Genomic DNA, 24,184 nt, shown 5'->3' with positions numbered 1-24,184 from the left:
GATGGAAAAGTAAGAAGAACTTGGAGAAGGGAATGTAAACTCCAGGTAGATGAATGCTAAGAAAACACCCAAGTTCCCAGTGTGGATGAAGTAAAGCACCCAAACTACAGGAAAAAAAAATCAGACATGATATGGAACATCTTGTTATGGTCAAAATCTTTGAAGAATTACAGAACCTAGGAAAGCATCAGAAGTCTGGATGGAGATCAGAAAATGACATAATTTTCCCACACACAAAAAAAAAGGAAGAAAGTAGATCTCAAAAAAATTGAAGAGCAATTTGTATAATAGGAATGATTTATCTGGACAATAAATCTGAATATCAAGACAAGTATATACTCTTGGGTCAAAAAAATTGATTTTGCAAGATTAAGACGGACACATGGCTTATGAGTAACACATGCTGAAAAAAAAGCTCAGAGATGTTCATTGGTAGTGCCATAAGTAGTCAGTGACAATGAACTACATCTTATTCGGCATTCCTAGAAAATAGGATCTCAACCGAGGGGGGTGATAGTTTTGTCCTCCATACTAGTGACTGGGGTATTTACTCAGTCCAGATACCCTGCTGGGGATGCAGTCAAACTCAAGATCATTCAAAGGAGAGCAGTGAGGTGCGTAGAAGGGCTCATAACTGGTTAGGTTTCCAGGATGGGAATCTTGACTTGATATGAAGAACATAGAGGGCTCTGATGAGGGACTGAACTTCTCACACCTGGAAGACTTAGAAAATGTTTTGTGTTTTCTGGTTGAAGATCAAGTGGTTGATGGTTGGTTTGAAATGACTAGAAGGGTTGAGAAGGTAAAACCAAACCTTGACTCAAGAGAATTCTGGTCTAGGAAGATCACTGGTTTCCTGAATGGGGAAAGGGTCATTTAAAATGGAAATTAGGTAATTTTTTTGAATCTTCTTTTAAAAAATAATTTTCGGTTGGAGGCGGTTTTTCAAATGAAACTATAAACCTCGATGCAGGTTTTACAACTTCGTTACCAGTGAGTGGGATGCTTTTCACTTTCATTTTACACTGAAAAATGTAAAAAGTTACTACTATTTAATACCTATTTTAGGATCTACACTTATACTGAAATTAGATTTTTTTAAATTATTCCATGAACTTCATTACGTAATCTTGCAGAAGGGAGATTTCCTGTTTTCATTGTATACTTTTAGAGTAATTATGAATATGGTACCTTATATGTGTATCATATTTAAATTCTGCCTGTCCCTTACCTGAGAAATATAACCGTGTATAGCTGAATGAGAAAGGAGCAGGGGAGCTGAACTCTACAGTCAGAATACTTGAGTTAAACCCTGGCCGACCAGCTGTGTGACTTTGGGAAAATCCCTTCACCTTTCTGGGCTTTCTGGGGTTCACCTTTTTTGGCTTCCTTGTCTGTGAAGTGGATGAGGATTGAGTCAGGGAAACAGAAACCATGCCAGGTGTTTCAAACAGAGGAGATATAAAACAAGGAATTGGTTACACAGGTGTTGGAAAACTGGAAGAACAGAAAGGGGAAGGAGAATTAACTCAGTGATTGGGGCACCTGGGGGGCTCAGTCGGTTAAGAGTCTACCTTCAGCTCAGGTCATGATCTCAGGGTCCTGGGATGGAGGCCCGCGTCGGGTTCCCTGCTCAGCAGAGAGCCTGCTTCTCCCTCTCCTGCTTCTCCCTCTCCTGCTTCTTCCTCTCCTGCTCCCTCTGCTTGTGCTCCTCTCCCTCTCTGTCTCTATTAAATAAAATCTTTAAAACAAAAATTAACTCAGTGATTAATGACTGTAGGAAGCAGCTACCACTCCTAGGGCCAGGGAGGATAAAAGGACCTATGAGCCTAGAGAAGGAGCTGATACCTCAGGATCTGCACCTGTGGAGGAGACAGCCCTTACCAAAGCCTCTAGCGGGGAGTCAAGGATGCTCCTCCAGAGCACACGACCAGGGAAGGAAAGAAAGAGAACAAGAGAAGGAACCACAGCTTCTTTCTTCCCACTTTCCGATATCCCACCAGTGCCCCCTATTGGCAGAATCCAATAATAAGTCAACCAGCAAAGAAGCCTGAGAAATGTACTCTTACCAGCGTTACACGGGGAACAGAGAAAGAATTGGCATAAAGCCAAGAGACAATAGTACATACATAGCATATGAGATTATAATGTCAAACTAAAGGAAATTAAATTATAAAGATCAAACTTATTGGTTGGTCAGAATTATTTATATTTTCCCCGTTTTAAGTTGTACGTTGATAAGTAGATTTAGTTCTGAGTTGAACAATTTCTGAATAACATTCATGAAAGTGTTTCCAATTTAAAAAATTTATGTTTAGGGGCGCCTGGGTGGCTCAGTAGGTGAAGTGTCTGCCTTCTGCTCAGGTCATGATCTCCATGTCCCAGGGATCAAGCTCTGCATGGGGCTCCCAGCTCAGCAGGGAGTCTGCTTCTCCCTCTGCTCCTCCCCCTGCTCATTGCTCTCTCTCCCTCTCCCTCTCTCTCAAATAAATAAGTAAAATCTAAAAAAAAAAAGTTTATGTTTAGTTCATGATTTAGGAAAAACTACAAGATACATGTTTTTGCGGGGCGCCTGGGTGGCTCAGTCGTTAAGCATCTGCCTTCGGCTCAGGGCGTGATCCCGGTGTTCTGGAATCGAGCCCCACATCAGGCTTCTCCGCTGGGAGCCTGCTTCTTCCTCTCCCACTCCCTCTGCCTGTGTTCCCTCTCTCGCTGGCTGTCTCTCTCTCAAATAAATAAATAAAATCTTTAAAAAAAAAAAAGATACATGTTTTTGCAAACACTTGTGACAGGAATAGTTATAGTGAGAATGTTATTGTAGGATACTTCCTCAAGAGTTCCCAGGAATTAATTTCAGAGAGTCTGAGTCCATGAACAGACTCCAGTCTGAGATCATGACTCTTAATTATGGGGACTCATGGAGTCTTATCTGAGTGGACTCGAGTCAGGGCTTTGTTCACTGAACCTACCTGATTTCCCTTTTTATAACCAACCAAAAAGTACCTTGATAGACTGAACATGTATTTCCAAGATACCCATGATCCTGCTGGTGACCCCTGACCTATGCTGCTGATCCCAGTAGCCATGCCAGCTAGCCTTTGGAGTTTAACTGAAATGGAGTTCCACCGTTTGGATGTTGTCTCCCACACTAAAATCAGGGAGCCCATTTCAACTGCAGAGGAGAGGGCACGTGTGTGTGTGTGTGTGTGTGTGTGTGTGTGTGTGTGTGTGTGTTGACTGGGCCATATTCATAGACACACAATCTGTGCAGGGCCCATGCTTGGAAGGACCCCATACTTAGTTTAATGTTCTGCTATTCCTGAAAATCATGTAGCCAGTTTGGGTGGTGGGGTGGGGGAGGGCAGTTGTGAATAGAGGCCCAGAAAAGGTCCCACAGATAAAGTGTCATTGGAGGAAGAGCCAGAAAGAGAGGAGGGGGTGAGCCATGCCATTCTTTGACTTATTCTGATGAACTTCAGCTCAGCCTTCAACACTCACGGCAAAGGCACCTTTTCTAGGAAGGCTTACACTGATGCCCTGAGCAGTTCCTGCCACCAGCTTGGTCCCCCTTAGCACCCTTTAAATACCTGCTACATACTTAGATTACTTTGTAGACCTTTATATTAAACATCTATCTCCCTGCTCGCCCTCTTAGCTCCTTGGAGAAAGCAACTATTTTTATTCATTTTTGTAATAATAGCACAATAATAGTTGTTACTCAATGCCGGACCCTGTTCCAAAGGTTTTACCACAAGAAAGGCACTGTTGGCATCCCTGTCTTCCAGTTGGAGAAACCGAAGAACAGAAAGGTTAAGTAACCAGCCCAAGTTACCAAGCAGGTACATAGTAGAACTGGGATTTGAATCCCAGAAAGCCAGTTTGTTCAGGTTTCACACAGAGCACAGTGAGTGCCCAGTAATGGCTGGTGAATGAATGAATGAATGAATGAGTAAAAAATAGTGACTAAATGATCAGGTAGAGAATCTCAAGGGGCAGATTTACAAATTGGAGAGAAACTGTATGTTGGGTCTGCAGACCCAAATGCAAGCCTGCAGAGGAGAGAAAAGATAATTTTATGCTTTTAAGCCACATTTACTAGCACAGATAATTACTTTCTTTAGGGAAAAAAAGCACTATATGAAATTACATACTTCTATGTATAAATCAACTTAAATGTTTATTTTTGTTGTTGTTATTTTGGGAATGGAAAAAAGATTGGTTTCTCTGGCTCTATCTTTAGCTAAATTAATACTAAAATGACCAGAAGTGAAGTTAATTAATTTAACAAATACATCCATATGCAAGTATAATATGCTTGTATGGCATGCTGCTTTGGGGAGAAAATAATGATAATATGGATATTGATTATAGAAAATTAAGATCGGGGTGCCTGGGTGGCTCAGTCAGTTAAGCGTCTGCCTTCGGCTCAGGTCATGATCCTGGGATCCTGGGATCGAACCCTGCTCGGCAGGGAGTCTGCTTCTCCCTCTCCCTCTGCCTGCTGCTCCCTCTGCCTTTGCTCTCTCTGTCAAATAAATAAAATCTTTAAAAAAGAAGAAAATTAAGATTAGAAGTGACACTTCATCGCCAGATCAGTCTCCCTTCTGCAGAATCGGATGCAATGCAGTGTGGGGGTGGAAAGGAAGAGTGAGTTGTTCCCAATGTTGTTTTCTTTGACAAGTGCCATGCTGTACAAATACAACCCAGAGGGATGGCCGTGGCTCAGTGTATTAAAAAGCCCATCCAGCATAGCTTTGTTACCGTCGTCTTCCCAGCCCCTGCGATGTATATAAGAGATCCAGCTTCATTGGGGAAGTCCTCATGATGTGGCTGAAGGTAAAAGATTCCGTGTTTTGTAAGGCTGTAGTGAAGCAGCCTGGAGAAGTGTGCCATCCCTCCCCTAGAAAACAGTCCTGCCATCTGCCCATTCATCTCATCAGCCTTCTGCAGATGAGCTCAGTGCTGCAACCCCGTGTATGAACTGCCAGAACCAACTGAGAAAACCTTAATCACGTGGCTTACGTAGAGAACGCTGCTCCAAGTCTCCTAAAAATTCCCAAGCCCTGGGGCACCTGGGGGGTGGCTCAGTCGTTAAGCGTCTGTCTTCGGCTCAGGGCGTGATCCCAGGGTCCTGGGATCGAGCCCCACATCAGGCTCGTCAGCTGGGAGCCTGCTTCTTCCTCTCCCACTCCCCCTGCTTGTGTTCCCTCTCTCGCTGGCTGTCTCTCTCTCTGTCAAACAAATAAAATCTTAGAAAAAAAAAAATTCCCAAACCCTGTTTTCAATACACACCTGAAGTCCACCTGCCTGATCCCTATAATAATCCAGAGCGAGGAAACTGTTAGAGGTTTCCTTTCAGGAGCTCTGTCCAGCAGCAAACCTGAGACGTCCGGACAGGGAGCTTTGCAAACAGCACCCAAACGTGCCCTAGCCAGCTGAGTTTTCATCAGTTCATCTTCCTCTCACCAACAGCATAGAGAGGATACACCAGAACCCATGGAAACAAAAGGTTAAGGGTCATAGTTTCAGTGGGTCAGATTTTCAACACATTATCCTCATGTGGACTCACCCCATGGCATACGGGTTCGGTAGTTTGACCTTGTTTCTTTTTTTTTTTTAATAATATTTATTTTGTTATATTAGTCACCATATAGTACATCCCCAGTTCTTGATGCAATGTTCCATGATTCATTACTTGCATATAACACCCAGTGCACCATGCAATATATGCCCTCCTTAATACCCATCACCAGCCTATCCCAATCTCCCACCCCACTCCCCTCTGAAGCCCTCAGTTTGTTTCCCAGAGTCCACAGTCTCTCCTGGTTCATTCCCCCTTCTGTTTACCCCTCCCTTCATTCTTCCCTTCCTTGTCCTACTGATCTTCCTATTTCTTATGTTCCATAAATGAGTGAAACCATATGATAATTGTCTTTCTCTGCTTGACTTATTTCACTTAGTATAATTTCCTCCAGTCCCGTCCATGTTGCTGCAAATGTTGTGTAATCGTTCTTTCTGATGGCTGAGTAATATTCCATTGTATATATGGACCACATCTTAATCCAGTCAACTGTTGAAGGGCATCTTGGCTCCTTCCACGATTTAGCTATTATGGACAATGCTGCTATGAACATTGGGGTGCATATGGCCCTTCACTACGTCTGTATCTTTGGGGTAAATACCCAGGAGTGCAATTGCTGGATCATAGGGTAGCTCAATTTTTAACTTTTTAAGGGACCTCCACACTGTTTTCCAAAGTGGCTGTACCAACTTGCATTCCCACCAACAGTGTAAGAGGGATCCCCTTTCTCCACATCCTCTCCAACAATTGTTGTTTCTTGCCTTGTCAAATTTTTGCCATTCTAACTGGTGTAAGGTGGTATCTTAGTGTGGTTTTGATTAGAATTTCCCTGATGGCTAATGATTTTGAACATTTTTTCACGTGTCTGTTAGCCATTTGTATGTCTTCATTGGAAAAGTGTCTGTTCATATCTTCTGCCCATTTATTGATTTGATTATTTGTTTCATGTGTATTGAGTTTGAGAAGTTCTTTGTAGATCTTGGATACAAGTCTTTTATCTGTAGTGTCATTTGCAAATATCCATTCCGTGGGCTACCTCTTAGTTTTTTTGACTGTTTCCTTGGCTGTGCAGAAGCTTTTTATCTTGATGAAGTCCCACAAGTTCATTTTTTCTTTTGTTTCATTTGCCTTTGGAGATGTGTCATGAAAAAAGTTGCTGTGGCCGATGTCAAAGAGGTTGCAGCCTATGTTCTCCTCTAGGATTTTGATGGATTCCTGTCTCACATCGAGGTCTTTCATCCATTTGGAGTTTATCTTTGTGTATGGTGTGAGAGAGTGGTCAAGTTTCATTCTTTTGCATGTAGCTGTCCAATTTTCCCAGCACCATTTATTGAAGAGACTGTCTTTTTCCCACCGGATGTTTTTTCCTGCTTTATCAAAAATTACTTGCCCAAAGAGCCAAGGATCCAGTTCTGGGTTCTCTATTCTGTTCCATTGGTCTATGTGTCTGTTTTTGTGCCAGTACCATGCTGTCTTTGTGATCACAGCTTTGTAGTACAGCTCGAAATCCGGCATTGTGATGCCCCCAGCTTTGTTTTTCCTTTTCAACAATTCCTTGGCGATTCGTGGCCTTTTCTGGTTCCACACAAATTTAAGGGCTGTTTGTTCCAGTTCTTTGAAAAATGTCATTGGTATTTTGATCGGGATGGCATTGTAAGTGTAGATTGCTCTGGGTAGCATGGACATTTTAACTATGTTAATTCTTCCGATCCATGAGCATGGAATATTTTTCCATCTTTTTGTGTCTTCTTCAATGTCTTTCAAGGGTGATTTGTAGTTTCTAGAATATAGATCCTTTACGTCTCTGGTTAAGTTAATTCCTAGATAACGTATGATTTTTGGTACTATTGCAACTGGAATGGATTCCCTAATTTCTCTTTCTTCAGTCTCATTATTTGTGTATAGAAATGCAACTGATTTCTTTTTTTTTTTTTTTTTTTTTTTTATTAATAACGATTTTTTATTATATTATGTTAGTCACCATACAGTACATCCCCGGTTTTCGATGTAAGGCTCGATGATTCATTAGTTGTGTATAACACCCAGTGCACCATGCAATATGTGCCCTCCTTACTACCCATCACCGGTCTATCCCATTCCCCCACCCCCCTCCCCTCTGTAGCCCTCAGTTTGTTTCTCATAGTCCATAGTCTCTCATGTTTCATTCCCCCTTCTGATTACCCCCCCTTTCTTTATCCCTTTCTTCCCCTACTGATCATTCTAGTTCTTATGTTCCATAGATGAGAGAAATCATATGATAGTTCTCTTTCTCTGCTTGACTTATTTCACTAAGCATTATCTCCTCCAGTGCTGTCCATGTTGTAGCAAATGTTGAGAACTCATTCTTTCTGATTGCTGAGTAATATTCCATTGTATATATGGACCACAACTTCTTAATCCAGTCATCTGTTGCAGGGCATCTCGGCTCCTTCCACGATTTAGCTATTGTGGACATTGCTGCTATGAACATTGGGGTGCATATGGCCCTTCTCTTCACTACGTCTGTATCTTTGGGGTAAACACCCAGTAGTGCAATGGCTGGATCATAGGGTAGCTCAATTTTTAACTTTTTAAGGGACCTCCACACGGTCTTCCAGAGTGGCTGTACCAACTTGCATTCCCACCAACAATGTAGGAGGGATCCCCTTTCTCCACATCCTCTCCAACAATTGTTGTTTCTTGCCTTGTCTATTTTTGCCATTCTAACTGGCGTAAGGTGGTATCTCAGTGTGGTTTTGATTTGAATTTCCTTGATGGCTAATGATTTTGAACATTTTTTCATGTGTCTGTTAGCCATTTGTATGTCTTCATTGGAAAAGTGTCTGTTCATATCTTCTGCCCATTTTTTGATTTGTTTATTTGTTTCTCGTGTATTGAGTTTGAGAAGTTCTTTGTAGATCTTGGATACCAGTCCTTTATCTGTAGTGTCATTTGCAAATATATTCTCCCATTCCGTGGGCTGCCTCTTAGTTTTTCTGACTGTTTCCTTGGATGTGCAGAAACTTTTAATCTTGATGAAGTCCCATAAATTCATTTTATCTTTTGTTTCTCTTGCCTTTGGGGATGTGTCATGAAAAAGGTTAGAAATGCAACTGATTTCTGAGCATTGATTTTGTATCCCGCCACATTACTGAATTGCTCTATAACTTCTAATAGTTTGGGAGCAGATTCTTTTGGGTTTTCCATATAGAGTATCATGTCATCTGCGAAGAGAGACATTTTGACTTCTTCTTTGCCGATTTGGATACCTTTTATCCCTTTTTGTTGCCTGATTGCTGTTGCAAGGACTTCTAGTACTATGTTGAATAATAGTGGCGATAGTGGGCATCCTTGTGTTCCTGATCTTAAGGGAAAGGCTTCCAGCTTTTCCCCATTGAGAATGATATTCGTTGTAGGCTTTTCATAGATGGTTTTTATGAAATTGAGGATTGTACCCTCTATTCCTACACTCTGAAGGGTTTGAATCAGGAAAGGATGCTGTATTTTGTCAAATGCTTTTTCTGCATCAATTGAGAGGATCATATGATTTTTGGCTTTTTTCTTGTTGATAAAATCTATCACACTGATAGATTTGTGAATGTTGAACCACCCTTGCGTCCCAGGGATGAATCCCACTTTGACCTTGTTTCTTTCAGACCTGAAACCCAAAGGTCAAGGCCACTTGCCTTGTGTGTGCCAACTGCTGGAGAAGCTCATCACCTGCTTGGGAGCAGAGGGCAAGAGAGATACGACTGCTTCCCTTAGAGCAGTGGAACACCGCTCCATTACTATCAGTGAAACGGAGCTGCTTTGCTATTTCTAGCCTCTTCATTCCACTCTAACTTTATGATCATTACCTTTTCAAATAACGTTTTTATGGGTCGTTAGTTTTATGTGGGATTCTCCACTTCCCACCCTTCTTATTTTTCCCATTACCAGAGCCTTACTTGTTCAAAACGGAAAGTAAATAACAATGCAGCCTTGTGATCATGGTTTCATAAACATACAGCTTTCCATTGGTACCTGGATATTTGCTTTCTGTGTACGGTGAGTGAGTTTAAATGATTCCTAAAAATGGAAAGACAGTGCAAGCTACCAAACAGAGGCTAAAACCAATATTTAGAAAGACTCTGCCTGATTTGACATGGCCTGCATATGTGATGGGCACTTGCTTTCTGTTTTGTATATTTGGAGTTAATCACAGCTGGCCTAACGTGTACCAAAGCAGCTCTTGACCCAGAGTGGACATGGGCGATTTCACGGCACTCCAGGTGTCCTGCTTATGAGGGCTCAAGGGATCCCCACAGACCTCAGCAGTCGCCTTCTCTTCTGAACTGGTTGGGATTTCTCAGTTGACAACTAATCATGTAATCTTGTGATTGCCTTTCCATTGTTGACTGATGTTGTTATCTGATAATTAACTTTCCATTGTTAAGGTGTATCTACAAGACTACATTGTAGGTTTCTTGGGCACGGGGCCTAGTCTCGTACTTATCCGTTCCTTATAGCACTTGGATTGGAATCCCAGCTCTATGACCTTGAATGAATTGCTTCACCTCCCTGTTTCCTTGTCTCCAAAATAGAGGCAGTCACGCCTGCTTTGCAGTGCATTACGAGAACCAGCCGGCATGGTGCTGGGTGCTAGGAGTACTTGGTAGATGGTAACTAGACAAAGCCTTGCACACAGAAGCTGAACAAAACTGAGCAAAACTGAATACGACAAAGCAGGATTTAAACTCGTGTGAGGGGAGAGCTGGTTATGGACTCTTGAAATTTCACGGTGAAGACACTGTTTCCTCTGATCTTCAACTTGAATGACAGTTTACAATCCTGTTTTTAATCATGACTCTTTAATGACCATACGATGATCATTTCAAGCTCATAATGTCTTCCTTTTTTTAATAATAATTTTTTATTAAGTTAGTCACCATACAGTACATCCCAAGTTTTTGATGTAAAGTTCGATGATTCATTAGTTGTGTATAACACCCAGTGCACCATGCAATACGTGCCCTCCTTTCTACCCATCACCAGCTTATCCCATTCCCCCACCCCCCTCCCCTCTGAGGTCCTCAGTTTGTTTCCCAGAGTCCATAGTCTCTCATGGTTCATTCCCCCTTCTGTTCACCCCCTTTTCTTTCTACCATTTCTTCTACCGATCTTCCTATTTCTTATGTTCCATAAATGAGTGAAACCATATGATAATTGTCTTTCTCTGCTTGACTTATTTCGCTTAGCATTATCTCCTCCAGTCCCGTCTTCTCAGCCTGAAAGGTGTGATTTGGGATGTAGAAACTGTGCTCATTGGCACCCTCAGTCCCACTCATACATTTCTGCATCAGCTTGTCCCTGCATGGAGAGGCTTCCTCCAGCTCCTTGTAGCCATGTGGCAGGTGGCGATGCCCATGACTAATCTAGTCATCCTCAGGGGTGTTCCTGTTTTCTCTAGGAATTTTCTTTAAAAGCAGCCATAGTGGGGGACAGTGGCAGGACTTACTGAGATGAATGGCATCAAAATAAAAAGGGTATGACCATAAGGGAGGACTGTATAAAAAATACAAATGACTTTGAGGAGAGTGTCCCCCATTTCCCGTATACTGAGCACATCTACCCAAACTCAAGATGTGTTTCCATTCAGCAACTGGCAGATTGCCTGGGAGTGGAACAAAAAAATGCTTCCTTGTGGGGGGGTCACCTCTGCCTTGATTAGGCCATTCTTCTCTTTATAACGAAGAAATGGGTCATGTGACATCCCCATTGCTTCCTTTGCTTACCTGTAAATGTGTACTTTCTTGCTTTGCACTCCCTTTGAAAGGTTCCTGGGGGAAAAGTACATAAAACAGATATCGTAGATACTGCATTTGTTGAATCTATTACCATGTCAGCTGAGTAGGACACAAAGGTGGGTCAGATGCGCTGTTTCAATAGTGGTCCTAGGGGATAGGACAGATAAGGACTGTTGCCTGCCTTTGACCGGTTGGTTGGTGTGGTTTATTGGTTTACACAGTGACTTGCTCGGAAAGTAATTTGAGACGATACTCACCAAACAGTCAGTGTTGTTACTTTCTGTACACTGTCATCATATGTTAGGGGCACAGGTAGACTTACAACGTTTCAGTACCACACAGGCTTTTATCAGGTGTGTACCGTGTTAGCAACCCTAATCAGATGCAGAGTTATAAAGAGAAACGGAGCCGTCCCTGATCTAAGGAGCTTGCTAACAGTAGAAACAGACCCAATTAAGTATAATAAAAGTGAGATGGCAGTGATTGCCCTTGGAACTATAATGTGAGTCTAGCGGTCATGTTTTTTGTTGTATTCTTTTTTTAACCAAATATCTTGGGACTCATTATCTGACAGAGGTTTGGGGTTGGTTTTTTTTTTTTTTAATTTGGAATTTTATTTAAAGTCCTTCCAAAATACGGACAATTAAAATCCCATTCAGTTATATATCTAAGAAATTTCCCTTACTGGAAAGAATGTCGCATATAAAGTCAGCGCTGCCCTGAACAATCCAGGGCATTCTCACCCTAGCGATGGACTGAGAGGCTGGTATCATTTGTTCTAAGAGGCTGGGAGACTGCTCCCATAGGAGGTGGTGTCCAAGTTGGATCTCAGACGAGGGATGGACGTCCTCACAAGAGTTTTGGCTCTGGAGGCTGCGATGAATTCAGTACCTGGGGGAGTCAGCTACAGAGCTGGCCAGTTCGACTTGCTCAGCACCTACGCCCTTAGATACTTTGTAATCACTGCTCCTGGAGCTTCAACAAGGACGCCCCATGATGGCTGCTTTCATTCGATGTGTCCACATGATCCGCAGATCTGCCTCCCCTTCCTAATGGGGTCAGCAGTGCTTGCAAGAACCTAGAAGATGCATGTAGGTTTGCATAGAGGGCGAGGAAGCCTGCCCTGAACACCAGCAACTTTAATCCACTTCCATCTGAGAGAACAGTTGGCCTTAGGCAATGTATTTCTAATCTTCTCAGTCATTCTCTGTGCATATGGGGGTGTGTGCCGACACAAAGCCATGCATAAATAGCACATTTTCAGTCGGTAAAATGTAAAGCATGAGGAGCACCTGACAGTAGTAGGCTGAGCCTCTGAAGATTTAGCAGGAAAGAAGACAGCTGCATGGCAAAGCCACTGCTCATAATTAGGCAAGGAGTAGCCTATTTCCCGCGCCGCTCAGCAACTTGAACCCTTTAAATGGCAGCTGGCTTGTTTCGTTCTGTAACCCCCATTCTTTCTGGGCCAGGAGTTGATTTTGGGGTTGAGAACACTGCTTTGGACTATCGTCATCTCTGGTATTCCTGTAAGATCAGGTAGGACGTGATGACGGAAAAGTCCCATCTGGAAACCATGATGAATGAGAAAAACAGAAGTTGCTTTCATGTCGCTCTTTAACTTGTTAAGTGAGGGAAAACTATTTTTCAACCCCTGTGGACTTTCAGGTTTTAACAGGCCACATTGCCAGTTTTGCAGTTGACAAGAAAAATAGAATGCTTTCTTTGGCTCAAGTGAGCCGCAAGTGTTACGGCTCTCCTTACTAGAAGGGCTCTCCACGGGACTGATTGGGAGGAAATTAATAGGCTTCCCATTGTTACCATGCGTTTCTGCCGGGGTATTTCATTAGCGTAAACACTGAACCCCTTGTCATCTGGTTTCACCACTTGACCCGGGTGATTTGCAATGCCATGTGCCAGGTGATGAAGTGGGGCGGAGGCAAGCAGGAGACAGGCACTAATTACTGGAAGCAGAGTCGTTGCTGACCCGGTGCGAGATTAACTGCTCCTTTGCAGTCTTTATTCTGGGACATTAGCACTGTCTGGTTATCTTGCTTCAGTTGAGGGATTCGGGACAATAGCCGTGCTGATGGTAATTTCCCTGTTTGTTTTGCAGGTCACGGCCAGGGGCTTTGGGCCTCTGTTACAGTTTGCCTACACCGCCAAGCTATTACTCAGCAGAGATAACATCCGCGAGGTCATCCGCTGTGCTGAGTTCCTGCGCATGCATAACCTGGAGGACTCCTGCTTCAGCTTCCTGCAGACCCAGCTCCTGAACAGCGAGGATGGCCTGTTCGTGTGCCGGAAGGACGCTGCGTGCCAGCGCCCGCACGAGGACCGGGAGAACTCCGCCGGAGAGGAGGAGGAGGAAGAGGAGGAGACGATGGACTCAGAGACCGCCAAGATGGCGTGCCCCAGGGACCAGATGCTTCCAGACCCCAGCAGCTTTGAGGCCACCGCCATCCCCGTAGCTGAGAAGGAGCAAGCTTTGCTGCCCGAGTCCGATGTGCCGGCCGACACCAAGGAGAGCTCCGAAAAGGACGCGTTAACGCAGTACCCCAGATACAAGAAATACCAGCTTGCATGTACCAAGAATGTCTACAACGCATCATCACACAGTACCTCAGGTTTTGCAAGCACATTCAGTGAAGAGAACTCCAGCAACAGCCTCAAGCCGGGGCTTGCCGTGGGGCAGATTAAAAGTGAGCCGCCCAGTGAGGAGAACGAGGAAGAGAGCATCACACTCTGCCTGTCCGGAGATGAGCCTGACAGCAAAGACAGAGCGGGGGATGTGGAAATGGACCGGAAACAGCCCAGCCCCGCCCCAGGCCCCGCCCCCGCCGCCGGGGCCACCTGCCTGGAGAGATCCAGGAGCGTGTCCTCCCCCTCCTGTTTAAGGTCTCTGTTCAGCATCAAAAATAGCGTGGAGTTGTCTGGCCTGCCCAGTACCTCTCAGCAGCACTTTGCCAGGAGTTCAGCGTGCCCTTTTGACAAGGGGATCACTCAGGGTGACCTTAAAACTGACTACGCCCCTTTCCCGGGGAATTACGGACAGCCCCACCTGGGCCAGAAGGACCTGTCCAACTTCACCACGGGGTCGCCCCTCAAGGGGCCTGGGTTGGAGGCTCTCTGTAAACAGGAAGGAGAGCTGGACCGGAGAAGTGTGATCTTCTCCTCGAGCGCTTGTGACCAAGTGAGCTCTGCGGTGCATTCTTACTCTGGGGTAAGCGGTTTGGACAAAGACCTCTCTGAGCCGGTGCCAAAGGGTCTGTGGGTGGGGGCTGGCCAGTCCCTGCCCAGCGCACAGGCCTACGCCCACGGTGGGCTGATGGCTGACCATTTGCCAGGAAGGATGCGGCCCAACACTAGCTGCCCGGTGCCAATCAAAGTGTGCCCTCGCTCGCCCCCCTTGGAGACCAGGACCAGGACTTCCAGCTCTTGCTCCTCCTACTCCTACGCAGAGGACGGAAGCGGGGGCTCACCCTGCAGCCTCCCTCTCTGTGAGTTCTCCTCCTCGCCCTGTTCCCAGGGAGCCAGATTCCTAGCCACAGAGCATCAGGAGCCAGGCCTGATGGGAGATGGAGTGTACAACCAAGTCCGACCCCGAATTAAATGTGAGCAGTCTTATGGAACCAACTCCAGCGACGAATCCGGATCGTTCTCGGAAGCAGACAGTGAGTCGTGTCCTGTGCAGGACAGGGGCCAGGAGGTAGGGAACCCGCATCAATTCAAGCATGTGATCCACTCTTGCAGTCCTTTATCTGGACTCTACCTGCTGCCCCACCACTCCCAGATTAAAGGTTCCAGGAAAGGGCACGCCTTCCCCATCCACAGAGGCAGGATGCTTCAAAGTTATCCCAAAGTAACCACTTTTTTCCTAGAAGGTGCTTGAAATTTGATCTAGATTTTGGTCCCGAGGCAAGCTGCTTAGTAAAAAAAAGTTCAGTCTAATACATGAAAGGCATGTTCGGATACTTCGGATCTCCCCCTTCCTCCGCCCTTTCTCCTTCTGCTTTGAAAGGGTGCCGTACTCATCACCCTCATCCTGACGCTGCGCGCCTTCAGGGTGAAAGAAAATAGAGAATCGCTTTCAAAATTGATTGAGTGACACTAGACAGACCCACAATAACGGGCGCTCGTCCAGCACCCTCTAAGTTTTCCTTGTCAGCAGGAGTCCCCGGGGCCATCCCTTGTCCTTTGCGGTGCAGGCGACGGACCGCCCACCACCCTTCCTGATCCCAGGGTCCCTGCAGAAGCACCCTAGTCAGTCCACACAACTGTGTAGAGTGTCGTTTCCTGAGCTCCCCACCAATGATGAGAAATCACTTCGAGGAGGAGTGGGGTTGAGTAGCGGTTTCTGCTCCCCCGAAAGCAGAGTGCCTTCTCGTGCTTTATAGATAACAATTCCCAAAGGCTCCACCCATCTTACCAATGCTGGGAGATGGAGTGGGAACAACAGCAGCCGCATCCTGAGCAACACGCCCATGCCTGAGGAGAGAAAAGAATAGATGCCCCTCTGCTCCCCTTTCCCTCTGTGACATGAGGGGCCCCTGCAAAGATCTGAGGGAGTCTGTGTCATGATCCCGCGCCGTCTGGCTGATTGACAAGGAACCGACCTGAGACTGCCACCCGGGCGTCAGACCTGCCCCGGGAGCAGCAGGAGCAGGGCCTCGAGAAGCCCCTGCTCAGAGCTGCTTATCTGAACACCGCAGGAGGAGACGCAGCCAGGTCCTCCGTAGGCCAGCGCCCTGGGTTCGCGTCTGCGCTCCCGGGATATCAGCCCCTAGTGAGGCAGGGATGCTAACCCAGCCAGACTGGCAGAAATGCCACACGGGGTGAGGTGCCTTTTCACAGGGCCACATGCGGTTGATTCAGCCTCCGCAAGATTGGCAAGAAGCACAGGAGGTTTTAATTAGGACATGTTTTGAAAATAGATCCCAGCGCTCCCCGTGCCAAGGGCACAGATGCCCTGTGGTCACTTCCTCCTGTTGCTAGAGAGCCCGCTCCCGGCCCTTCTCTTAGTGCCTGGGGGAGAAAATGGAGAAAAACATCCTGGAAGGATTTAATTAAGCTCAAAGAAATTATAAAGGAAATTTGAGTGGGAACTCTTCCTGTCCGAATACACCCTGTCCCCTCAGGTTTGGGTTGTGCCCAGTGCCCCGAGCTGAGAGGACTGACTTGTTGTGAAAAGAGTGAAACGTTGTGCTCTCTTTCCTCACTCGTTTCTCTTTGTCTCATCATAACTTAGGTGAGGTTTTCTTTTTTTCCCTGACACTGTTCCTAAGCACCCCTGATGCAGAAGCCTAGTCCCTGGGCCGGGTTCATCAGCATAATGATTTATCTTGCTGAGGATTGGCGTCTGGAGAAAAGGGCAAATGTCTTTCTAAGAGGAGCCCCACCATTAAGCTGAAGGGGTTGTGTTGTCATGACATTTGCATATGTTCGAGGTACTGCCAGTTTTGGATCATCTCCTTTTGTCTCTCTCATATCCCAAAAGAGAGTTTAAAGTCACTTCTTCAAATTAAATGCCACCAACAAGAGCACATGTGTTTTCCCTGTGTGTTTGGGCCACATCACTTGTCTACCTTTAGAATGTCTCAGTTCTAAATGAACCAGTCAAAAGGAAGATTCATACAACCTATAAAAAAGTGAAAAATACCAATGCTTTAAAAATATTTTTACTTTTACTTTTCAAAAAAATTATGTTCTTTGCATTTCTAACACTGAAAGCAGAAACCTTCACCAGAGTTCTGTGCCGTTTCAAGAATCACATTTAGCGCCCCCAAGAAGGGCATTTTGAACAGGGTTGTTAAAGGTAAAGTTCCTCCCAGTTTGACATTTTAGTTTTCCCAGAGTAGAGATTAGGTCTCAGGGACTCAGCATGACTGCTCCTCTTTAAGTTAATAACTTGCGTCCAGGAGTCACTTTGACCCCAGTGGGAGTGTGGTCCCCAGGACTAACATTGAAGGCAGATCCGTCATTCACAGTGTGAATTGTCACTCGTTTTCCTGAGCTAAACTGATCCAGAAGAAGCCAGCATCTGTTGGTCTGATCCTGCCCTGATCTGCTCTTGTAAGAGGTCTAAGTGACTCCCCTTCCTAGTGAAGTCCTGGGAGACACTGGAGTCAGAAACCAAACAGAGTTCTCACCTCCGGCCAGGCACCTGTCCAGTGCTCCAGACAGATGGGCCAGGCTCCTTCCCAGCCTCTCTTCCTCCACCTCGGTCAGGAGCCAAAATGTTAGCTCAAAAAAGTATCAGCATGCCTTACAGTCTGTGAGGTGTTCTGCGTATACCATCTCATCAATACTCCTCTCATCCTTTTTAACTGTCCCCTAGCTTTGAAGAGAGCTTCAGTGAGCACAATATTGTCCTTTCTCAACAATCAGCTCTTTAAAATTATTTTCTTCTTTGAAATAAGCAAACACAGCATACCCAGCCCCTAAGGTATCAAATTCAGCAGGCTCTCTCTGTGCCTGCGACGAGATAACCAACACATATTTACATCTCCAGGGCTTTGAGTGTTAGTTTGATGGCATTTACTGTATAATTACTCAGAACTTGCCTCCTTCGCAGAGCTGTCTACTAGGTGCATGCCTCTAGGTCAGTCACGTCGGGTGAAAGCATACTTCTTTAATATCCATGGGCCCCACAGATCACAGCTTATAGCTACCGTCTATCAACTGACAGTCCAGGCGTTTCCAGTTTTTTTCCCTTCTAATAAAAGTTGCTGCAGTAAACATTTTCGTGACCGTATTTAGTAGTGGTGCTTTTACTGTTGTGGGTTAGGATCCCCTAAGTGGGTTAAAGGTGACGCTTATCTGTGAACTACGACCTAACTCCTTCCCCAAAAGGTTGTATCCTTCAGCAGTTTCTCAATGTCCATTCCCCCCTGTTCTTGCCAGTACTGGCTGTTACCAGTCCTTCTAAATTTTGCCCATCTGCTGGGTGAAAGATGATGACTAATGAGGCTGACATCTTTTCTCATGTGTATGTGCCACTTATATGTCCCTTCCTATGACTTGCCACTTTACATCTTTGCCCATTTTCCTCCCGTGGTGTTCATCTTTAAATCAATTTATAGGATCCTTAATCCCTAACACAGGAATATTAACCTGTCATTAGAAATGTTTCCCATATTTTCTCCTACTCGGTCTTTTTATTTATGGCATTTTTTTCCATATAGAAATGTTTCAGTTTTATGCACTCAAGTTATCCATCTTTTTCTTTATGACTTTTGGGTTTGCTGTATTACTTAAAAAGTCAGTTGTCTTATTTCCAATGATGAAAAATATGAACAGGTCATATTAAGTAGAAAAAGTAACAAAACAGTGTGTATAACAAGGTCCTATTTTGCTTTATAAATATACATAAGATTAAGAAGGCAGTATGGAGAATAAGAAAAAAATAGGAGGCAAAGTTGGGGAGGAATATAAGGAAAGTTGCATTTCTGTGTACCTCTGTAATGTCTGAATTTTATGTATGTATATCTCACACAGGGTCATTATTTTAATTGAGATACAGTTCACACACCATAAAATTTACCCGTTAAAGTGAATTATTCGGGGATTTTTAATGATTCACAGGGTTTAGACTATCACCACTCTAGTTCCAGGACATTTTCACCACCCCAAAAAGAAACACCACCACCATTAGCAAGTACTCCTCACTGTCCTCCCCTTAAAATCCCAGGCAACCACTAATCTACCTTCTATCTCTTAAGATCTGCGTCTTCTGAACATCTCGTAACAATGGGACCCTGCGCTCCGTGGCCTTCTGTGTCTGGCTTCTCTCGCTGAGCATAGTGTTTTCGAGGTTCATCCTTGCCATTGATGTATCGGGGGTCCACCACATATCGGTGCTTTGTTCTTTTTTATTGCTGAGGAATCATCTACTCTGTGGATATACCACAGTTTGTTGATCCGTTGAGCGGTTGGGGGCATTTGGGTGGTTTCCTCTTTTGGACTATTAGCATTGGTGTGCAAGTGTTCTGTAGACATAAGTTTTCAGTTGTCTTCGTCATGTATCTAGCCATAGAATCGCTAAATCATATGAAAACTATATGTTTAACCTTTTGAGGAACTACCAGACTGTCTTCCAAGGTAACGACCCCATTTGACATTCCCACCAGCGGTGCACGAGGGCTCCCGTTTCTTTTCTTTTCTTTTTTTTTTTTTATTTGACAGAGAGAGAGCACGAGAGGGGTAAGGGGCAGAGGGAGAAGCAGACTCCCCGCTAAGCGGGGAGCCAAATGCAGGACTCGATCCCAGGACCCTGGGATCATGAGCTGAGCTGAAGGCAGACGTTTAACCGACTGAGCCACCCAGACGCCCTGTGGGCTCCCGTTTCTCCACACCCTCGCCAGCACTGGTGCTGCCTGGCTTTATTATCCCCATCCTAGTGCATGTGAAATGCTATCTCGTTTTGGTATACAGGTTCATTTTTACAATTTGAAAATTATAGACAAGTCACAAGCCTTTTCCAAGGCGTAATCTTCTTCGTGAGATGGTTTTATACCACAAGCATTTCTAAGTAATTGTAGCTTTTCGTAAGGAAGCACTAGAAAGACAATGGATTTGCATGGCCAAAAGGATCGATTCGATGGACCTGCTCTCTGAACACATTTCATGTCAGGAGGATAAAGCTTGTGAGAGTGAGGCTGCGTGTATGTGTGTGCTGATGCATGTGTGGGAGCAGGGAGAAATCATGTCTGACGTGTGACAAAGTGGGAGAGCCGTGTCTGACTCTAACTCTTCCACTCACATGCCAACTTCCAGACATATGTTGTATGTAAAACTTTTATAGTCATTTTTGTGGTTCATTGAATCAGGCATCTTTCTTAAAATGCCTCTGATTGGTCTGCCTAATAAAAAGAAAACTTTGCTAGGCAGCATAGAAGTCGGCTGTATTTTTAATTAAAGCGATGTTTTTGTGTCGTCCTGAAAGATGTTCTTAGCATCTGGAATTCCAAAGCGTACTGTCTAGAAGAAGAAACCATGTGACAAGGAAAGATAGGGCTAATCAACAGAATTAATAATACCTCACATCTATCAGGCAATTCAGACTTTTCAAAGCACTTTCTCCGTCTGTTATCCAATTTTATTCTTCGCAGCCATCCTGTAAGCTAAGTAGGGCATGTATTATCTTCCTCTCTCACAGATCCTCAAAGAACTTCAGGACAGAGAGAAAGAAAGACTGGCCTGAGGTCACACAGCTAATTAATTGCGGTACAACTAAATCCCAGGTGTCCTGCATTTGTTCTGCAAACTGGACCGAGAGAATAGAGGGCAGAAGGACAATTGTGCAGGAAACGTCTCTTAGTGGGAGATTCTGTCTGGGGCGTCTGTCTAGCACGGACCTGGCTGTCCCCCTGCCCGCAGCACTGAATCATCAGCCCAGTGGGCATCTTGCTACCTCCCCTGACGAGGTACAGAGATCCCGGTGTCTTGTAAGAGCATAGGTGTTAAAGGCATTGGGCCTCAGGGGACTGCTAGCATGATCCAGCTCCCGCGGCTTCTGTTCAACCTCTGGTAGTGTAACCAAGAAAGGAGGGAGGGAAGAAGCTGCACAAACCAGCTTCCGCTGGGATTTCTAGAGGAAATGCTCGTTTTCAGCTTTTCCTGCAACCTTTGCATCTCTGTGCAGCTTCTCCAATAGCTCCCATTCAGCAAACCAGCAGCTCTGGGCAAGTGAAATGTGGTAAGAGGCACGGTGAGGTGAGGCGGCTGTGGGCTGCTTACAGCCCTGCACCAAAGATGCAGAGGAAACAGGTCACGGGGAGTGCGCCGGAGCAAGACAGCCGTTGTTTGGGGGTGGGAATTTTTTCTCCTCTTTTGTCTCATATTTGAATTTTCTGCAAGAAGTTATCGTTCTTATATAATTGTTAATGGTATTTTTGTTTAACTGGGAGCAAGGGGTAGTTCTGGCCCAGAATGGGGTGGTTGTTGGTAAGGAGAGAGGTGGAACCATGGATTTCTGTTGCGCGGGAGGAGGTGCTGGCCCCCCGGGTCCCACGGCACCCCTGCTCAGGCCCTGGAGCAGGAATATTTAGGTTTCATTTACCATCTAGGTGTCATAGCTTTCTCCCACCTTCTGCGGGCCCCTGGGGCCGGGGCTCCTCAGCACCCTGCAGCGACCCCCATTTCACCAGGTGCTCATGAGCTGGAGCCCCCAGAAGGTCTAACCCCGCTCCAGTCGCTGTTCAGCAGTCCGGTCCTGGGACTGGGCTGGAAAGCCCTCTGTCCTTTGCTTCCGGTCCCGCTCCGGAGGGCCGAGGAGAGCGAGTAGCAGATCAACGGTAGCAGACCGCGCACGGGGCCCCGCGGGGCCCTCGGCTTGCTGACTCGGTGGCTGCGCCTGGCTTTGAGTCTCCACTGAAAACCGAGGTGGGGCTAGTGGGTGGGGACGAGCAGCAGCCATGAGAAATCAGTACCGTCCGTCCTGCGGGCCCTTCGCCTGCTGTGCAGCGAGCTTAGCCTCAGATGCCTGATGAGCTTCGCGTCCCGTGCCTCCGGTAGGCTGATGGCAGGTGCAGCCAGCGTTCAGACAGGTGGTGGTGGGAACTGGCAGCACATTTCGTCTTGTTAGGTGGGGTGCTTGGCACTGTTTCTGAGGGTCCAGTGAGAGAAAACGAAACCACTGCTGAGGAGGAAAATCCTGGAAGAAGAAGTGTGTGGAGGGACAATAAATAAGATGGTAAGCCGTACAGGGCTTAATTGGGTTACAAGAATTCTCCAGAGGAAAGGGAGGAGGGCCTCCGCCCTCTCGAAGTGTTTGAACCTTCAAAGGCCGAGTCACATTGTCTGACTTTCAGCCCCATTTGGGGAGTATTGGGTGGCCTGCAAGCTTGAGGATGGAATATTCTCCCCGCTCCATAAGGGGGTCTGTGGCTGCTGTTTATCTCCAAGGAAGATGGCCACTGGCTTGGAACTTACTACTCTGCAGATAAGAAAGAGCAGTGGCCAAGTTAACCACTGCTCCACCCAAGAAACTTCGGGACTTCCTCTTGGTAGTCAGTGTAAGCTCTCCCTTGTGTGAGGGCTAACAGAGCCTATTAAAAAGAAGCAAGAGTGGTCAGCCGTGGGGTTTCTTTCACATGGAAGGTCTATAGTTGACTATTTTCTTTTCCTTTGACCTCTTTAAAAAGCAGCTGGAGTTGCAACAGCTCTGCCGAAACTTTATATGGCCTTTTGCTTCAAGGACTTTGAAACGAGCATTGTTGATTTTTCCTTTTCCTGTCAACCTCTGTCCTGTTTCCCTGGTGTGTTCTATTCGCTGTCTGGATGATTTTAAATACAGTAGCTCTCGGTCTAGAAGGCCTTTTGACTTTCCCCGTGGGCTGAATTGTGGGTACATATTCTTTGGGAAAAGAAGTAAACAGGATTCAGAGCAGAAGCCGCATTGCTTTGTCGTCGGCAGAGGGGGCGCCTGCACGAGGCCCCGCCGTGCTGCAACCTCTGTGTGCAAACAAGGCTTCTGCCTGGTGTGGAAACATCCGTGTCCCCGCCAGGCTGATCTCTGTGTGAGTTAGGCACTGTCCAGGATTGGAGTGTCTGTTTGTTATCCAAAGGGTATAAAGGGAAATCAAACAGTCTCCGTATCATTATAAGCCCTGTGCAAACACAGCCCGTGGACAAAGCCTGCTGGCTTCCCTGGCTGCCTGCCTTCAGCGGTGGGAGCAGGGCTGAGCTGAGTGTGGTGGAACGTGTGCTGTTGCGATGTTGCTTTCTTGGGCCAAAATTGTGCAGGTGTCATGGGACACGGTTCACCAGGCGGAAGTTGAATCAGAGCACCCATTGGGAACCCTCAGCAAATGCCACGTCTAGCAGGCTCGGAGCTATGAAGGAACCTGCCAAAGCAGTGCATCCAGCCACAGAAAGTCAAACGATCGTGCAGTGTGACTGCCTTTGTGCACGGGGATTAACTAGCCATAAATGCCAGGATCTAGACTCGTCTTCCTGCATCTGATGCAATCAGAGCAAAAGCCTGAGCTCAAAATAGAGGATCTTCATTTGACTCCCCTAAATGACACAGACATAACACTGCAGCTTCTGAATATTAACGAGGGCTTGGTTTCTGCACCCAAAAATATTTTGATCCATTAAACCCAGGCCCTCCTGTTTTTCTGGTTACTCCAGTTCATTGCGTCCCATTTGTTCCATCTCCTAGAGCTGTGCTGTCCAGTGTAGCAGCCGCACGCCACACGTGGCTATCGAGCCCTAGAAATGTGCCTTGTTCTAAATTGTGCTAAGTGCAAAATAAGCCTCCACTTTTGAAAATGTAGTGCCAAAAAAGCAAACTATCTCGATAAGGTTTATATTAATTACATGTTGAAAATATCGTGGACCTATTGGACTAAATTAAATATACTATTAAAATAATTTCAGTTGTTTCTTTTCACTCTCTTTAATGTGGCTGCTAGAAACACAAAATCACAGCTCTTGTTTGTATTGGACAGCGCTGGGCTGGCACTTGAAGAAGTTTAGGTTTACAGCGCCATCTGCTGGTTCCCCAAAAGCAGCCGCTCATGTAAGCAAGAATTAAGTGCATCTGAGCCGAGGCAGACAACTTTGTCTCTTGGCCAAGCAACGCTCAACCTTCCTTTCCTGAAACAGGACCAGAACCGAACCCCGAAGTCCTTGCATCATCACTAAGAGTCTTGGAGAGGACAGTGACGAACTGCTGGAAGATCCAGGCCTGTGCATATGACAGAATATAAGGAGGACACAGATCCATCCCCCCAGAGACTCACATCCTCTCCTTGGATAATGCTTATTCGTCTTTGTCAAGAAGTTGGAATCTTGCTGCTGACAGTATCTGCATCAGTTATCACTGCTGCATAAC

The 24,184-nt window shown here is 45.7% G+C and overlaps 1 protein-coding gene across 3 annotated transcripts in view; it reads left to right on the top strand.

The window, feature by feature from the left end:
- The window catches only part of BACH2 (BACH transcriptional regulator 2), a 358,628-nt gene that overhangs the window by 322,357 nt on the left and 12,087 nt on the right, over window positions 1-24,184 (top strand). For all 3 annotated transcript variants that reach the window (XM_045807056.2, XM_045807057.2, XM_087865325.1), the window contains one exon: window positions 13,460-15,052. In XM_045807056.2, coding sequence (XP_045663012.1) covers window positions 13,460-15,052 — 1,593 coding nt within the window. The remainder of the gene's footprint in view (window positions 1-13,459; window positions 15,053-24,184) is intronic.

This window comes from Ursus americanus, chromosome 11, assembly GCF_024610735.1.
Source record: "Ursus americanus isolate L20-20 chromosome 11, mUrsAme1.1.p, whole genome shotgun sequence".
Lineage (NCBI taxonomy): Eukaryota > Metazoa > Chordata > Mammalia > Carnivora > Ursidae > Ursus > Ursus americanus.
The sequence above is the reverse complement of the archived record's forward strand: the minus strand, read 5'-3'. Positions and strand labels throughout refer to the sequence as shown.